Source organism: Myotis myotis, unplaced genomic scaffold (genome assembly GCF_014108235.1).
Source record: "Myotis myotis isolate mMyoMyo1 unplaced genomic scaffold, mMyoMyo1.p scaffold_m19_p_18, whole genome shotgun sequence".
NCBI lineage: Eukaryota > Metazoa > Chordata > Mammalia > Chiroptera > Vespertilionidae > Myotis > Myotis myotis.
In genome coordinates this window covers 42,223,413-42,237,840 of record NW_023416322.1, presented here as the reverse complement: position 1 = coordinate 42,237,840, position 14,428 = coordinate 42,223,413, and the positions used below count along the sequence as shown (strand labels likewise).

At 43.5% G+C, this 14,428-nt stretch overlaps 1 protein-coding gene across 9 annotated transcripts in view; it reads left to right on the top strand.

Annotated features, from left to right (window-relative positions):
- The window catches only part of PTBP2 (polypyrimidine tract binding protein 2), a 36,208-nt gene extending 23,497 nt beyond the window's left edge, over positions 1 to 12,711 (top strand). For 6 of the 9 annotated variants that reach the window (XM_036342287.1, XM_036342288.1, XM_036342292.1 and 3 more), the window contains 6 exons: positions 7,017 to 7,171; positions 8,581 to 8,614; positions 9,028 to 9,120; positions 10,604 to 10,820; positions 10,924 to 11,001; positions 11,177 to 12,711. In XM_036342287.1, coding sequence (XP_036198180.1) covers positions 7,017 to 7,171; positions 8,581 to 8,614; positions 9,028 to 9,120; positions 10,604 to 10,820; positions 10,924 to 11,001; positions 11,177 to 11,309 — 710 coding nt within the window. In that variant the 3' untranslated portion in view covers positions 11,310 to 12,711. The remainder of the gene's footprint in view (positions 1 to 7,016; positions 7,172 to 8,580; positions 8,615 to 9,027; positions 9,121 to 10,603; positions 10,821 to 10,923; positions 11,002 to 11,176) is intronic. The other 3 variants (XM_036342291.1, XM_036342290.1, XM_036342289.1) reach the window with 3 other exon arrangements.
- Positions 12,712 to 14,428: the final 1,717 nt, after the last annotated feature.

The window sequence follows — 14,428 nt, the reverse complement described above, 5'->3', positions numbered from 1 at the left end:
CCTTAGTGTTCTTCACAAGGTATATCAAAATTATATCAGGTGTCTTTCACACCCTCACCTGCTCTCCCCAAATAAAAGGAGAAAAGCTCTAATGGAGAAATACTGTTGAATTCTTCATAAAATTTTACACTTTAAAGTTGATGTCATGCTGTCTAGAATTAAGTCTAGGTCCAGGCCCCTTGTGCATATTTTGGGGGGCTAGTCTGATTGTTTTCATTTAGCACGGCATAGAAACAGTGAAGTGTTAACAGACAAAATATGGAATGGGAGGAGGACGTATTATATACTCTCACTTTTAAAAAAAATTTACACTGGAAAGAATTTTTTATAAAAGTTGTTTGGTATTTATTTGACTTCACCTTGTTTGACAATGGATTTGACCCACCTAACAAAAACAATGCAAAAATTTGCAGCTGATAGAGTTGGAATCAAGATGAAGAAAAAATAAGGAAAATGTTATTTTGTAAGTAAAATGAATGAAGTCATCACTTAAGATGAAATCTTAGTTTCCTTTTACTTGATGTGCCTGGGACATTCTTGATTTCTGACATTTGTAAGGTTGTCTTTAGAGTTTCTATCCATATGGAACCAAGATTTATGAGTCTCAAAGAAGCTCTTACAGTTAAGTTTATGTCCGTCAATTAAAAAAAGGAAAAGTATTATAATGAAATAATTCTTGAAAATAGATATTTACTGTGGATATGTAACATTGCACTAGCCATTTGTAAAAACGTAATGTAAGTAATGATATATCTTGAATAGAGGCACCCTAATGCAAGAGAAGCAATTGACATTTGAAATTAATTCTGGAGACTTCAGACAAAAGTGACCCTTTGTTCTAATTTTCTGCTCCATCCAGCACAAGCCATCTGTTCATCCTGAGGATAATAGATGCTTTGTTTTGATAACATTCTTTCCTGACAAGCTCTGTTACTTTATGGATCTAGTTTAAGCCTTTAGTGCCTCAATTCAGCTTATAAATTAATACTATTTCAAGTGTACCACTTTTAAAGGTAAAGTTGAGAGAAACAATGAGTGATACATGACTTTTGTTTATAATTATTACTATAGAGTCTTAAATTCTTTACCGGTAGAAATTGTATTATTACATTTATTGAATATCTTGTAGGTCCTAGGCATTTTGTTAGGGACCTGGCAGATACATAATTTGATCCTTAAAATATCAAACAGGAGAAGATGACATCAAGAGTTTACACGTAATTTCTGAGAAGCTTAAAAAATTCGCATGCAACTCATTAAAGAAACAGTGTAACAGCAAAATACCAAGAAACCTCAGCTAATATCAAGCATCCACTTCCTTGGACCCTAAGGTGCTCTGGGCCTTTGCCCAAGTGTTTGTATTTGCTTAGAAGTCACCGGTTCTTTTCTAGGGAATTCATCACTGTTTTCCCTGTCATTTCAAGTGTGTCCTACATTTTTGCATTGAAAGCAAATGAGTAAAGCTTCTCAGTTCTTAATAAATTGTGTAGTGTCTTCCAGCTCTGTGTTGAATACATTAATATATTATGTTTTTGTTTGTTCTCTCCACCTGAGGAAAAGAAGGAAGGCGTTCTGTGGTGAAAACATGGGACTTCACCTTCCTTTACTACGTGACTTCATCATTTACCTGTTTTAATGGCTTTGTGTCTAGTTAAATATAACTGGGCTTTTTATTCTCAAAGTACCCTAAAATAGTTTTGGAAGTAGGTGAGTGACAAGTTTTAAAAATCAAATAACGGCAGCCTCTAGTAATTTGGATAATTTATAAGAGATAACCATGGTTACAGTTTTCCTGAAAATACAAACTTTTTGTACAAAGTTAAAAACATCTTATTTGCAGTTTTGTGTATAAGTGTCATTAAGAAAATTTTTAAATGCTAAGTTTAATAGCTGCATTGTGTGATAGTGGGCAACTTGGTTGAACATACTTCCATACTTTTTATTACTGTAAGTGGCATATGATAGACACCCTGTACATAACTTTGTTCTCTCTCAAACTATTTCTTTAGGCTGGATTCCTAGAATTAGAATTACCGGGTCAAGGAAAATGTTCAAGGCTTGAGATTCTTACTGCACATGTCTTTAGAAGGCGCTATTGATTTACACTAACATGAGCGGTACCTGAGTCCGCCTCTTCCTCCCCCTGCCGGCATTGAGTGCTCTTTTTATACTTTGTAGGGTCTTCATTTGATAGGAATGTCAGGTGGTTTTTTATTATTTTATGGTCTAGTGTTGGATTCCCCAAGTATAAGAGAGGAAGAGAGTTAAAGACTTGAAACTTAAAGCAGTGCACATTTAAATCATAGGTAAAATAAAGCACCAAGAATCGAGGGATGAAATAAATAGGATTAAAATGAGAAGTGCCTCTTCAGTTCAGTAGTTACCATAAGGATAGTCTCAAGGCATGTATATCAGATGATAATGGATAGAGGATGTACTAGGAGAAGAAAGCACCTGCCCTGAGGCAGGGTGCTGAGGAAAGGGGGGTGGGGTTCAGGAGTACAGCAGGCCCAGGGCAATGAATGCAGTGAGGACATGCGCAGTCACTACCTCCAGCAGGGACTCCACACCCAGACACCTGGGTCCAAGATCTGGCCCAGCCGCCACATTTGTGACGGACGTGGTGCCAGCGGTCCCTGGTGCCAGCGGTCCCTGGTGCTGTGGCCATGGTGAGGGTCAGTGTGCTAGTGCCTTTGATGACCTGGACAGTGCCTGGCGTATAGTGAGTGCTCAGTGCCTGTCAGCTAGTGTTGGTTTCAGGCTGGCTTCAGTTCTAGAATTCATTGTAGTGACTGGATCCAGAGGACAGTGAGAATGTTGGGGTCTGGAAAACGGAGATGCTTGTGATAATCCTTGTGGAACTGGCGGGTTTTTATTGAGCTTCGGACATTCAGGGGCAGAGCTGGAGTCAGAAACGAAGTCATTGGCCTTACAATCCCTGTTCTTTTTGCCATTCTGTCTCTGAAGAAAGGGAAAAGGGGGAGAGGTGGAAGAAGAGGACTTTGGAAATTGGTTGAAGAATTTAGGGGTTTCTGATCCTTGCTGAACATGAGATTGACAGTAGGAGAGAGGACTTCAGTCTAGTGTACTTTTTATAGGGAACTCTTGGGAATAGACTAGGACCGTGGTCGGCAAACTGCAGCTCGCGAGCCACATGCGGCTCTTTGGCCCCTTGAGTGTGGCTCTTCCTAAGCCTTAGGGGTACCCTAATTAAGTTAATAACAATGTACCTACCTGTATAGTTTAAGTTTAAAAAATTTGGCTCTCAAAAGAAATTTCAATTGTTGTACTGTTGACATTTGGCTCTGTTGACTGAGTTTGCCGACCGCTGGCCTAGGAAATCCGCTAATGTTGGCTAACAGAATGTGGGATTGGTGTGCGCACGCGTATTGTTGCTCTTACTATTTTACAAGCTCAGATGAAAGCAGAGCCAGAATAGAGGCTTGGATCTAGCCTCGCCTGCACTGCAGAGTGTGAGCGGCGATGAATGGAAGCTAGAGCCTCTGGGCCTCTGTCAAGCCCGGCGTTGGAGAGGCAGGTGAAGGTGGCTCTGGTTGTGCGGGCACTGCGTGGGGGTGGAGAAGCGGGCGGAGGGGTCTGGGGGTGGGTGTTAAGAGGATTGGGAAGTTGAAAGAGTGAATGGCTGAGGCAGGGAGAGGGAAAGAAGACAAGGGTGGAGCAAGAGAGCTGCTCACGGGGGCGGGTGTGCAGGTGTGGCTGAATGGGAGGAGTAGACGGAAGACAGTGCTGCTTCAAGGATGTACTGAACAGGCTAAGGATTGGGAGCTTTGTGAGACTTTTTTTTTGTTCATCTTCACCCAAGGATATTTTTCCATTGATTTTTTTTTTTTTTTTTAGAGTGGAAGTGGGGGGGGAAGCGATACATCGATGTGAGAGCTACACATCGAGTGGTTACCTCCCACATGCACCCTGACCAGGGCCAGGGATCAAGCCTACAACTGAAGTATGTGCCCTTGACTAGAACCGAACCTGGGACCCTTCAGTTCACTGGCCGATGCTCTATCCACTGAGCCAAGCCGGCGAGGGTGAGATTTTTTAATTTAAAAAAAAATTTTAATTGATTTTAGAAAGAGAAAAACATGGATAGGTTGCCTCCCTCACAGGCCCAGACTGGGGATCGAACCCTTCACCTTTTAGTGCATGGGACGACACTTCAACCAACCAAGCCACACCTGCCAGGGCAAGATTATTTTTAGTTTTGGTAACTAACTAGTTCTTCAGGTAAGTTTTTTTGGCTTAGTAAATTCTGAGAGTTATCACTTAGAATTGAAAATGAAACCAGGAATTAAACTGATTTTAATTTTTAAAAATATGTATATTTTACTGACTTTTTACAGAGAGGAAGGGAGAGGGATAGGGAGTTAGAAACATCGATGAGAGAGAAACATCCATCAGCTGCCTCCTGCACACCCCCTACTGGGGATGTGCCCACGACCACAGTACACGCCCTTGACTGGAATCAAACCTGGGACCCTTCAGTCTGCAGGCCAACGCTCTATCCACTGAGCCAAACTGGTCAGGGCCTGATTTTAATTTTTTATTATGGAAAAGAGCCAGTCAAGTGGCTTTGGTGGACTTAAAAAACAAAAAAAGATTTATATTGTTAAAAGGGAATTTGAGAGTTGATAGTGCATCATTTCTTTCTCCTAAGTGTGTGTGTGTGTGTGTGAGAGAGAGAGAGTGAGAGAGAGAGAGAGAGAGAGAGAGAGAAAGAAGGCAACTGGATCCCATTAATACCAAGGAACTTAACACAAGTGTCAGGTGACTGTTTCTACTAACAGCCAGTTGAGGCAGGGAGACGAGGAGTGATGGGACAGTGTCGTTCCCACCGTGGTGTGTGCTGCTGCCAGCATTAGTGGGACCGCGTGCGTCAGCCACAGCCACGTGGAGATCCAGGAAACGGTGCTGCAGGCGGAGGAGGGTCCCTCCTCAGAGCGCTGTTGCTGTGAGGCGTTCAGAATGGATCCTTATAGACTGACACGGGCAGCAGGTGAAGAGGTATTTCCACTCAGTGGGACGTGGCAGCAGCCTGTCTGTGTCCTGACTGTGGTGCTTCCCACGTGCGCGGTTAGTGATGCGGTGGCGTCGCTGGTTAGGAAGAGCCCGCTGGCGGGTCCAGAGAGGAGACGCTGGGCACAAAGGCGCTCGGCCTCAGGTCCTTCTCCCTGGGACTCGCTTTTAAGTGAGACTGGCCGCATGGATGACACAGGTTGGCCCTGAGTTAGTAAGTGTGGGTCAGTGTAATGGGCACATGAGTTCATTTTTCTAGTCTCTCTACTTTGGTATACAGAGATTTTCCAAGACAAAAAGTAAAATCCAAAGAAAAGTGGAGAAATAAAAAAGGGGCAGATCCCAAACCAGGGGTCCTCAAACTACGGCCCGCGGGCCACATGCAAATACAAATACTGTATTTGTTCCCGTTTTGTTTTTTTACTTCAAAATAAGATATGTGCAGTGTGCATAGGAATTTGTTCATAGTTGTTTTTTTAAACTATAGTCCGGCCCCCCAACGGTCTGAGGGACAGTGAACTGGCCCCCTGTTTAAAAAGTTTGAGGACCCCTGCCCCAAACCATGGTGTGGGCAAGAGGTTGTAAGATAAACTCAGCCAGAGCCAAACTGGAGAGGGGGCAAGAAGCAGCTGCTGGAAGGGGACATTTTCAAGTCAAAAGTCAGAGGCTAAGAAATGGTGAATCTTACAGAACCCTTCAAACTGGCAGTGGGAGGTCATAGTAGTTTCCAAAGTAAAAAGATAAAGATTTGGCTAACAGAATAAGGTATCTGAAACCAAAGGTAACAGCACGTCCCTGTGACATACCCAAGAAGGCTGGAAAGAAAAGAAGAAATACAGCGGCAGCTGCGGGACCACAGTGTGAAGGAAGGGCCAGGTCTACCCGGGTCTGTCTAAAGTCCCTTTAGGTTGGATTTCGTTTTGAATCATGGGAAGGAGGACAAGACCATATCTTCACATCTTTATGAACTAATGGTCGCTGAGAAGCTGGGGTGTAGGATAAAGGATTCCCGTTCATTGGCCTCTGAAAAGTGGATAAAAGATGCTGAGGTAGAAGGAGATTCTCTAAGAAATAAGTATTTTGAGGAAGAAAGAGCAGCAGAGACTGGGAAGTAGAACCGAGAAGTCAGAAGGACGTAGAAGACGGGTGGTGAAGGACAGGAAACGCTGACAGGCCGTTTGAAACCGAGGGGTTGCTTGTTCCTCCCCTGGGGAGCATTGTAGTGGTGGAATTAAGGCAAATAGATTGTGGTAAGACTTCCTTCAGGCCCTTTGTGTACATTAAATATTGTTCAGGGCGATTTGTTCGTAGCGGTGATTTTCAACCCTTTTCATCTCATGGCATAAACTAAGGATTAACATTCTGTGGCCGCCAAAAAGGCTATTTTTTTGCCAATATGATGAAAACAATAGGTGTAATTTCCTGTCACATTCGGTGGCTGCATTGAGCAGTCAGAGGGACATGGTCAGTGTTCCTGCCTAGTCAGGTGTTGCATGTTTTAGACACATTCCCAGCCTCCTGTTGAAAGTCGCTGATCCATGGAAGGGGGACCCGCTGGTTTCATGAGCTGTGCTGACTGGTTTGATTTCCGGTGTGAGTTCACGAAGACGGCCCTATGTAAAGTGAGTCACTCGTGGTGAAAGGTGGTTTTAGATGTGGCTTCTCCCTGTGAACCTGGGGGCGCACATCTTGACTCGAATGTGTCCACTCTCTATGCTTCCTTTGCTTTTCCGTGGAAACGTGATGGTTTAACTTGTTAACATAATATAGCATGTACTTTAGTTATAATAGTTAATGATTTCCCCGAAATCAGCTGTTTTTCTGTAATGACTCCCGGTCAGCAAGCCCTTTTTCTCAGTGTTACACGAATTCCCTTTCAGGAACCATGTGGAGCGCAGCCCCAAGTCCTGCAGCCTTGGTGCTTAAGTTGGTGTTTGTAAACGACTTGTGTGTGTTTCGTAAAATCCGCTTTATTTTAAAATTAGGGCTTCCTGTTGCAGCTGTTCCAGGAGCTCTGAGTCCTCTGGCCATTCCAAACGCCGCGGCGGCTGCGGCCGCGGCTGCGGCGGGCCGCGTGGGGATGCCCGGAGTCTCCGCGGGCGGCAACACGGTCCTGCTGGTTAGCAATCTGAACGAGGAGGTTAGTGGCCGGCCTGTCCTGTTCACCCTTCACTCCATTCCATCTGTGCAAGTTTCCATGTGGATTTCATTTTGCACTTGCCTTTCTTTTATGTACATTCATTAGTCAAAGTATTTTTTGTATGTTTCTACTTCTGAATAAAACCTATGTACCTAAGTAATACTTTATTTCCTTAGATAGTCATATCTCTTTAAATATATATTTTTTTAACCTAACTACCTATTTTTCCTAAGAAAAATATGGTGAAGTACAGTAGTTTGGCTTTTTATCTTTTTGTTGTTCTCAAAGGCAAATGTAATCCAGTTTGCAGATTTAACTGTCAAAAATTTTGCTCTTTGCCTTTTCTAATTATTTGCTTGTTCATTTCATGCTTATGTGTCATTGTATTTTTTAAATCTTCTTTGATGTGAACGACTCTAATCCGTGTTTCTTTAAAGGTTCTTCCAAAGATCTTGCCGAGGCACTCTTCCCGCCTTTTAGTAATTTTTCTTTGCAGTTATTAGTCACTGTCTCCTACAAATATTTTCAACGTTATCGCCCCCTTGTTAAATAGCTTACCGTTGAGTTATTTTTTTAGTTGTACATTTATGTCTGGTATGTTTTATTTTGATTGCTATGAAAGCTGGTATGAAATGTGGGAGGCTCAGTGTACCAGTTTATGGTGTCTAATTGAACATTGGTATCATTTTTAATTGGCCTCTGTCAGTATGAACATTGAGCTGATTTGATCATTGGTACTATTGTCGCTCACAGTTCTGCATGTGAAAAGGCTTGAATCAGTGCCTTTGTTTTTCTTTTAAAAATTCTGCCTGCATTTCATAACCAGCCGTGCTTATGCAGTTACAGTTCAGAGTTTACAGCCCTGTGCATGCTCCTGCCCCGTGTTGAGATGAAATGCTGTAATTGACTCTTGATGTAGATGTACTTTACCCATATTTGTCTTGGATGACTACATTTTACTCAGTTTTTCTTGTACAGTACATAAACCAACCATTTTCTGACCAAATTCCTGCATTTCCTATGTACTGACCTATATTTTATTTTTTTTTTTGTTCCCCAATTCCTTATTTTTTTCTTCTGCATTGCTGTTTCCCTTCCCCATTTCATCCTTTCCCCTGTGTGTTCACCTTCCCTCTCCTTGTCTTTCCAAACACCCATTCCCTCCCCTGTCTGACCCTTTATTTTCCTTGTCCTGGTCTCCATCCCTGTCTCCATTCCCTGTTCATGCTTCTGTGCTTGAACAAACGTCCTCGGACCAACTTGCCCCAATTAACCGCCTTGAACCATGATCATGACCACTCACCATTCTGCGGGAACCACCCTCCGTATGGATGATCTGTTCATCTCCGCTCTTCCTCGACTCTCCTCTCTCCTTGTCTTACGCTGCTTGCTCTTCTCTCCTTCTAAAGATGGTTACGCCCCAAAGTCTGTTTACCCTCTTCGGTATGTTATCGTTAGCACTATACTTTTATTATTGATTTGATTTTGGTTTCACCTTAATTCTTATTTGTAGCTAGCACTTTGGCTTAAAGTTGAATAGTAAATCTTTTGCTATTTTTCTTTGCTATTTAAAACTCTCCATAGACACAAAATTTGTTTTAATGCATGCTGATTTATTTTGCATGGTCTTTAATATCATTCACATAGCTTTGAGGGTTTATCAAAATTTGTTCTTTTCAAAATTCACTGTTCAAAATCTTGATCTTTCTTTATTCATTTGTGAGAATGATGAGTTTGAATGAGTGATCATGTTGATGTCTGAATGTTTCATTAATATGTCAGAAAGATAATCGCTAGCTGACTTGCACATAAAATTAATTTCCTTTTTGGATTGCCTCTCTGTGGCTCCACTCAAGGTGTATATGGCGACGTGCAGCGCGTGAAGATTTTGTACAATAAGAAAGACAGCGCTCTGATCCAGATGGCGGACGGGCACCAGTCACAACTGGGTAAGGAAGCTGTGGGCTCTGCCCATCTTCACGTAGCTCATGTCCATCCGTAAGTAAAAGGAGGGAGCCACGGACTGTTTTAAGAGCCAGGGCTCAGCATGTCGTGTTAATGTTCCTATGTTCATGGCAGCAGTGGTGTAGGTGAGCATACTTGTGTTTTTCTGCTGTCCTCTTACTGTCCCATGTTCAGTCTCATGGAAAAGGGTTCGGGCTCCAGGAACACAGTAACAATTGTCCATAAAAATTACGGCATTTTTTATTATAAAGCTTTTTTCCTGATTATTCCCTGTAATGGAAGTTAGCTGTTCATATAGTCTGGGATTCCATTTAATGCCAGACTACTTGAATTCTCACATCATTTAGAAGTAATGTAGTCACGTGGAAAATGTATTTTAAGGATACCAGGTTCTTTCAGAATGAAAAACCTGTGCCAGATACACCATTAATTCCTTTTGGAATCTTAAAATATACCTTAGTCAAGTTACACTTAGTTTTGCTTATATAAGTAATCGGTGATTTTAATTAAATGGGTATCTCATTTCACTAAATCAGAATCAGATCCCAAGACTGACGGTATCCTCACGCTGATTGACTATGAAAAGCCTGCTCTTAAGCTGAGAATTCCGTTAGTTGAGATTCAGGAATGATGGTGCCTCAGGCTGATGGCATAATCACAATTTTTATTTTGAAGTTTGCTGTTTTTGATGTGAGGACTAGTGTAGTTTTACTGTTAATCTAACGAGACTCACCAACTAACCACGTAATATCCGGGCCTTTTGGCCTTTGGAGACAAGTAAGCTTGAATTGCAGTGTTTCTTACCAGCGATGGTGGTAGCTCAGACAATGCACAGAACTTGAGGCATCTGCTTTCTACCTCTTGAAGTACAGCTCTCTGCCTCTGAGGAGAGAGGGGGCTTAGGCAATGTCTCCTTTCCCCACTGTGTCCGCTCTGTTCGGGGCGGCTGGTCCTCGTAAGTAGCATTTTCTTCCTCATCGCGTGGGAGCTGGGGGTGGCAGAGCCCCGGCGAACAAGGTGCCCGTGGTCATTGTGGCTGAGCCGTACCTGAGGGAGAATGAAAGCAAATCCTTCCGAATGGTTTCTGGCTCTGCTCTCTGTACGGACTGTTGTAGTGAGTGCAGTGTGCCTAGATTGAGGGGTGGGGAGTAGATGAACTTGAGGTTGGGGTGTGGAGTGGGAGGGAGGAGAGGGCAGCAAGGCGTGCGCACTTCCTTTCCTGGGGCCACAGCTGATGGGTCGGCAGGGTTGTCAGGGAAGGGGGGGGGGGGGCATAATCTGGGTTTCATTCTGTGGAGGAAGCTTTCTGCCAGGTGCCTCGTCTGGGGCAAGTGGATTAAACTTGACACCAGTGGTTACTAGACACTCAGGACTTCTTTCTAAGTCAGAGACTTCAGATTTTAAATGATTAAAATCGTCTTTGCTCTGTGCTTTGTTAAAACGTAGGCATTGTTTCTTTTCTTGTAGCCATGAACCATCTCAATGGACAGAAGATGTATGGAAAGATTATCCGTGTCACTCTGTCTAAGCACCAGACTGTCCAGCTGCCTCGGGAGGGGCTCGATGATCAGGGTCTCACTAAAGATTTTGGCAATTCCCCACTGCATCGTTTTAAGAAACCTGGATCCAAAAATTTTCAGAACATTTTTCCTCCTTCTGCAACCCTTCACCTGTCCAACATCCCGTGAGTATCACCCTGGAGCTGGAGCTGGGGGGTGGGCCCTTGAGGAATGAAGTATAAAGCTGACGAATAACGCTTCCTCTTCGTTTTGCTCCAACTCCCCCAGCCCTTCCGTCGCAGAGGAGGATCTGCGGACGCTGTTTGCCAACACGGGGGGCACTGTGAAAGCGTTTAAGTTTTTTCAGTAAGCACCCTTTCTGCTCTTTCCCTTGGTGGCTGGATGGAAGTAAACGTTCTCTTCAAGGGGTTTTTATTCTTTTTGTTTATAGAGATTGTGGTTTCTGGAATGGGCAAAACTCAGGTGTGTAACGAAGCCTTCCTAGTTGTTACCAAGTGTCTAACTTATTCTTTTGCTTCAGAAGAGATCACAAGATGGCCCTCCTGCAGATGGCCACGGTGGAGGAGGCCATCCAGGCCCTGATCGACCTGCACAACTACAACCTGGGGGAGAACCACCACCTGCGCGTGTCCTTCTCCAAGTCCACGATCTGAGGGCGGAGGCGGAGGCGGGTCACAGTGTTGTGTCATCACCTAGTGACTGTTCAGAAAGTGGGGACCAGAGTTTGATTTTTTTTTCCTTTTTTTTCTCATGCTGTTATCATTCCTTGGTTCTAAAACGAAATGGCATATGTCAAGGCAGAGTATTAACTGCTGATTCCATCTGTTCGATAGGGAAGCCATTTTTATTGTCTGTTTAAAATTTGTTTAATTTTCCTTTTCTTTTTCAACTTAGTTGACATACGTGCCTTAAAGGAAAACTAGTGTTGCTATTGTGCAATTCACTAGGAATTTACAAGGGATTGCTTGTCTCGGGCACACTGTTATATGGGGATTACACTATGTATAGGCAGGGGTGTGTAAAAAGGTTAAGTTTTTGTTTCTCCTGCTTGGAACGTACTTTGAATTATTGGCTTGTCACATTTCTTTCTATTTAGTCAAATAAGATACAGGATATTGAAAGAACAAAGCAGCATTTTTTAGTTTTACTACCTTAGGCTTTATTGCTTTAAAAACACATTGGCCTTTTTGTATCTCACAATTCTGGTCTAGATTCTGTTAGGAATGTAGGCATTAGTTGAATTAACAAGATGCAGAGTATTAATTTCTGTCAGTTTGAGCCCTACGTGGAAAGCATTGTGGAACCTTAACCTTTTGTACACGCTCTTGTGGGACGCGTCCTATAACTGCTGTCAGCACTAAGTAACGTCTTGTTTGTGGCTGAATACTTTCCGTAGATGTTTTTTGAAGTTGACATGACTTATGTGCATTTCAATACCTATTGCCATCCTTAGTTTGTGATGACGACTGGACATGGCTGTGGATTTCTGAGCATGGAGGCTGGTCTGGCTAGTGCAGGAACTGGTGCATGTCTTTCCAAGATGCAGAGAGTCACTGCAAACCTTTGCAGGAAGATGAATTTTGTGGCAGTTTTCTAAAACTGACAACCAGGTGGGACCAAAGTTTATGTGCCTTTAGTCTTAATTTACCTTGCATTGTAATATTCAGTTTTAATAAATCTTCAAAATATTTTGTATTTAGGAATAGATCTGACTTTAATAAAAACATGGCTCAGAATCTACAGGTCAAATTAATTTGAACAGTTCTTGTCGATCTGAATTGCTGATTCTGTTTAAATGACCAATACTTTTTGAAATTGATGTACTTCGTTTCAAGATTCATAGATTCTGTTATCTGTGTAGACAGAATGGTCATGTATATTTTCTATTAGTTGAGTTTTTACATCCTTAGAAATGTAAAATTCAGTCTAGTTTGGAAGCGGCACAATTAAAAATTACTTTTCTAACAAAGTCGGGAGGTTTGATGGTGGTCTACTTTCCTTGTGTGTACTCTGCTCCCTCTGTAGCATGCTCAATAAACACTGCAGCTCTGCTCACCTCTGTCTCTCTCTGCTGCCTCTCCTGTCCCTGTGCTGTGCGCCCTGGCCCCGCAGGTGGGAGGGCAGATACACCGACATGCTGTGAACTTGCACCAGGGTGGTGGTTTTTTGTTTGTTTTTTTAATTTGAAAGACGGTGATTGCTTCCCAGGAGGACCCGGAATTAACATGTCCCACCCGTTACAATCTGCTGCTTAAAGACAGATTGTAGCTCGGCCGTGCTTTCCCGGTTCCCTGGGGGTGGGGGGGGGGGGGCGGTGAATGCAGTGCACTCTATCCCACTGCCATGCTCTCTCGCGGTTTCACCTCTCCTCTCTGTCTGCTAAGGTCTCCTCGTCCTCGACAGCCCTGCGCTGTGACACAGAGCGCCATGTGGGGAGGGGGCTTCTCGCCAAGGGACACATTCAGGTATTGGAAGCTGAACAGTGAGTTCTCATTTCACAACTTCCGCTTTTCAAAGGATTCTGAATAAGGTGCTGTATCTATTACTCAAAATACTTTAGGTCACATTTTTCCAAATAGGTATATTGGTGTCAGACAGCTCCAGAGTCATACATGTTGCTTAGGTTGGTTCTGTGATGAAATAACTTACAATGCACATGTGTGTGTGGAGAGCAGTGACCAGGAAGTGGCCTCTGAGTGTGTCGGGCAGGGAGCGTGTGGAGAGGGCACGCCCTCCTCAAGCCAAGACCTAACACAGGGAAGTGGGTACAGAATTGTGAGCACAGGTAGGATTTTCTATTTTATACTTAGTCGTTACTCTCCTATATATTTATTCCCTTGAAGTTAATGGGTTTTTATTTTAGTTTTAAGATTTTGCAAGTAATAGAATGAAAGTGCAAATATGTATAAAAACAAACATACTGAGCACATGGGCACACTGCTCTCCGCCCCTCACACGCCTCATAATTCTCAAGAAGAGGATGTTTGGACATTGACACGCCCCTTATCAAATCTCATGGCGTTTAATTAATTTTGAGGTTTTACGGTTAATCTCTTTTCAATAAACACTGAATATAGATGGTTTGAGTCTCAAGTTTCTCCCAGGCGATGTAAAGAGTGAGCAGTTAGTACTTTACAGCTGAACCTGTGTGCTGTCCTTACACACCTGTCCCCACATGCTGGCGCCTTCCAGGCAGCGGGCACAGTGGATTTGGTCTTAGTGTGTTTAGGATTTCTGACTCAAGCAACTTCAACTTGTATGAACGATTCCAAACATGCAACAACTAGGACTGCCGCCAACTGCTATCCACTCCAGTGACTGACTTGCAACTTTTCCTCCTCCACTTCTCACCTCCCGTGTTACCGCGGCCCAAGCCAGGCCTCCTCGTCCGCCCTCCCGGCTGCGGTCACTCCTGTGGTCACCGCTGGGCTGGGCCAGCCTGGCCCACCAGCAGGACAACTGCCTCAGGTCCCACAACCTTCATTCAGACGCAGCCCTGAGACCAGCAGCGGCCCCGGGAGCTGTTAGAAGCGCCAGTTCTACCTGCTGAGGGTACAGTTCCCCAAGATCGGCAGGTGAGGCCCCCGTGACGGGAGGGCCAGAGAAGCCCCCGAGTATGCCTTTGTTTTAAGATCACCTTAAAGATTTTGTGATTTTTTTTTTTCCCCACTCGATTTTGTGTTTTAAAAAATAATGTAGTTGCCTGTGTTTGTAACACCACCAGAAACACGAAGATGTAAATACTGTATGAAACCAGACCCTAGAACGATGG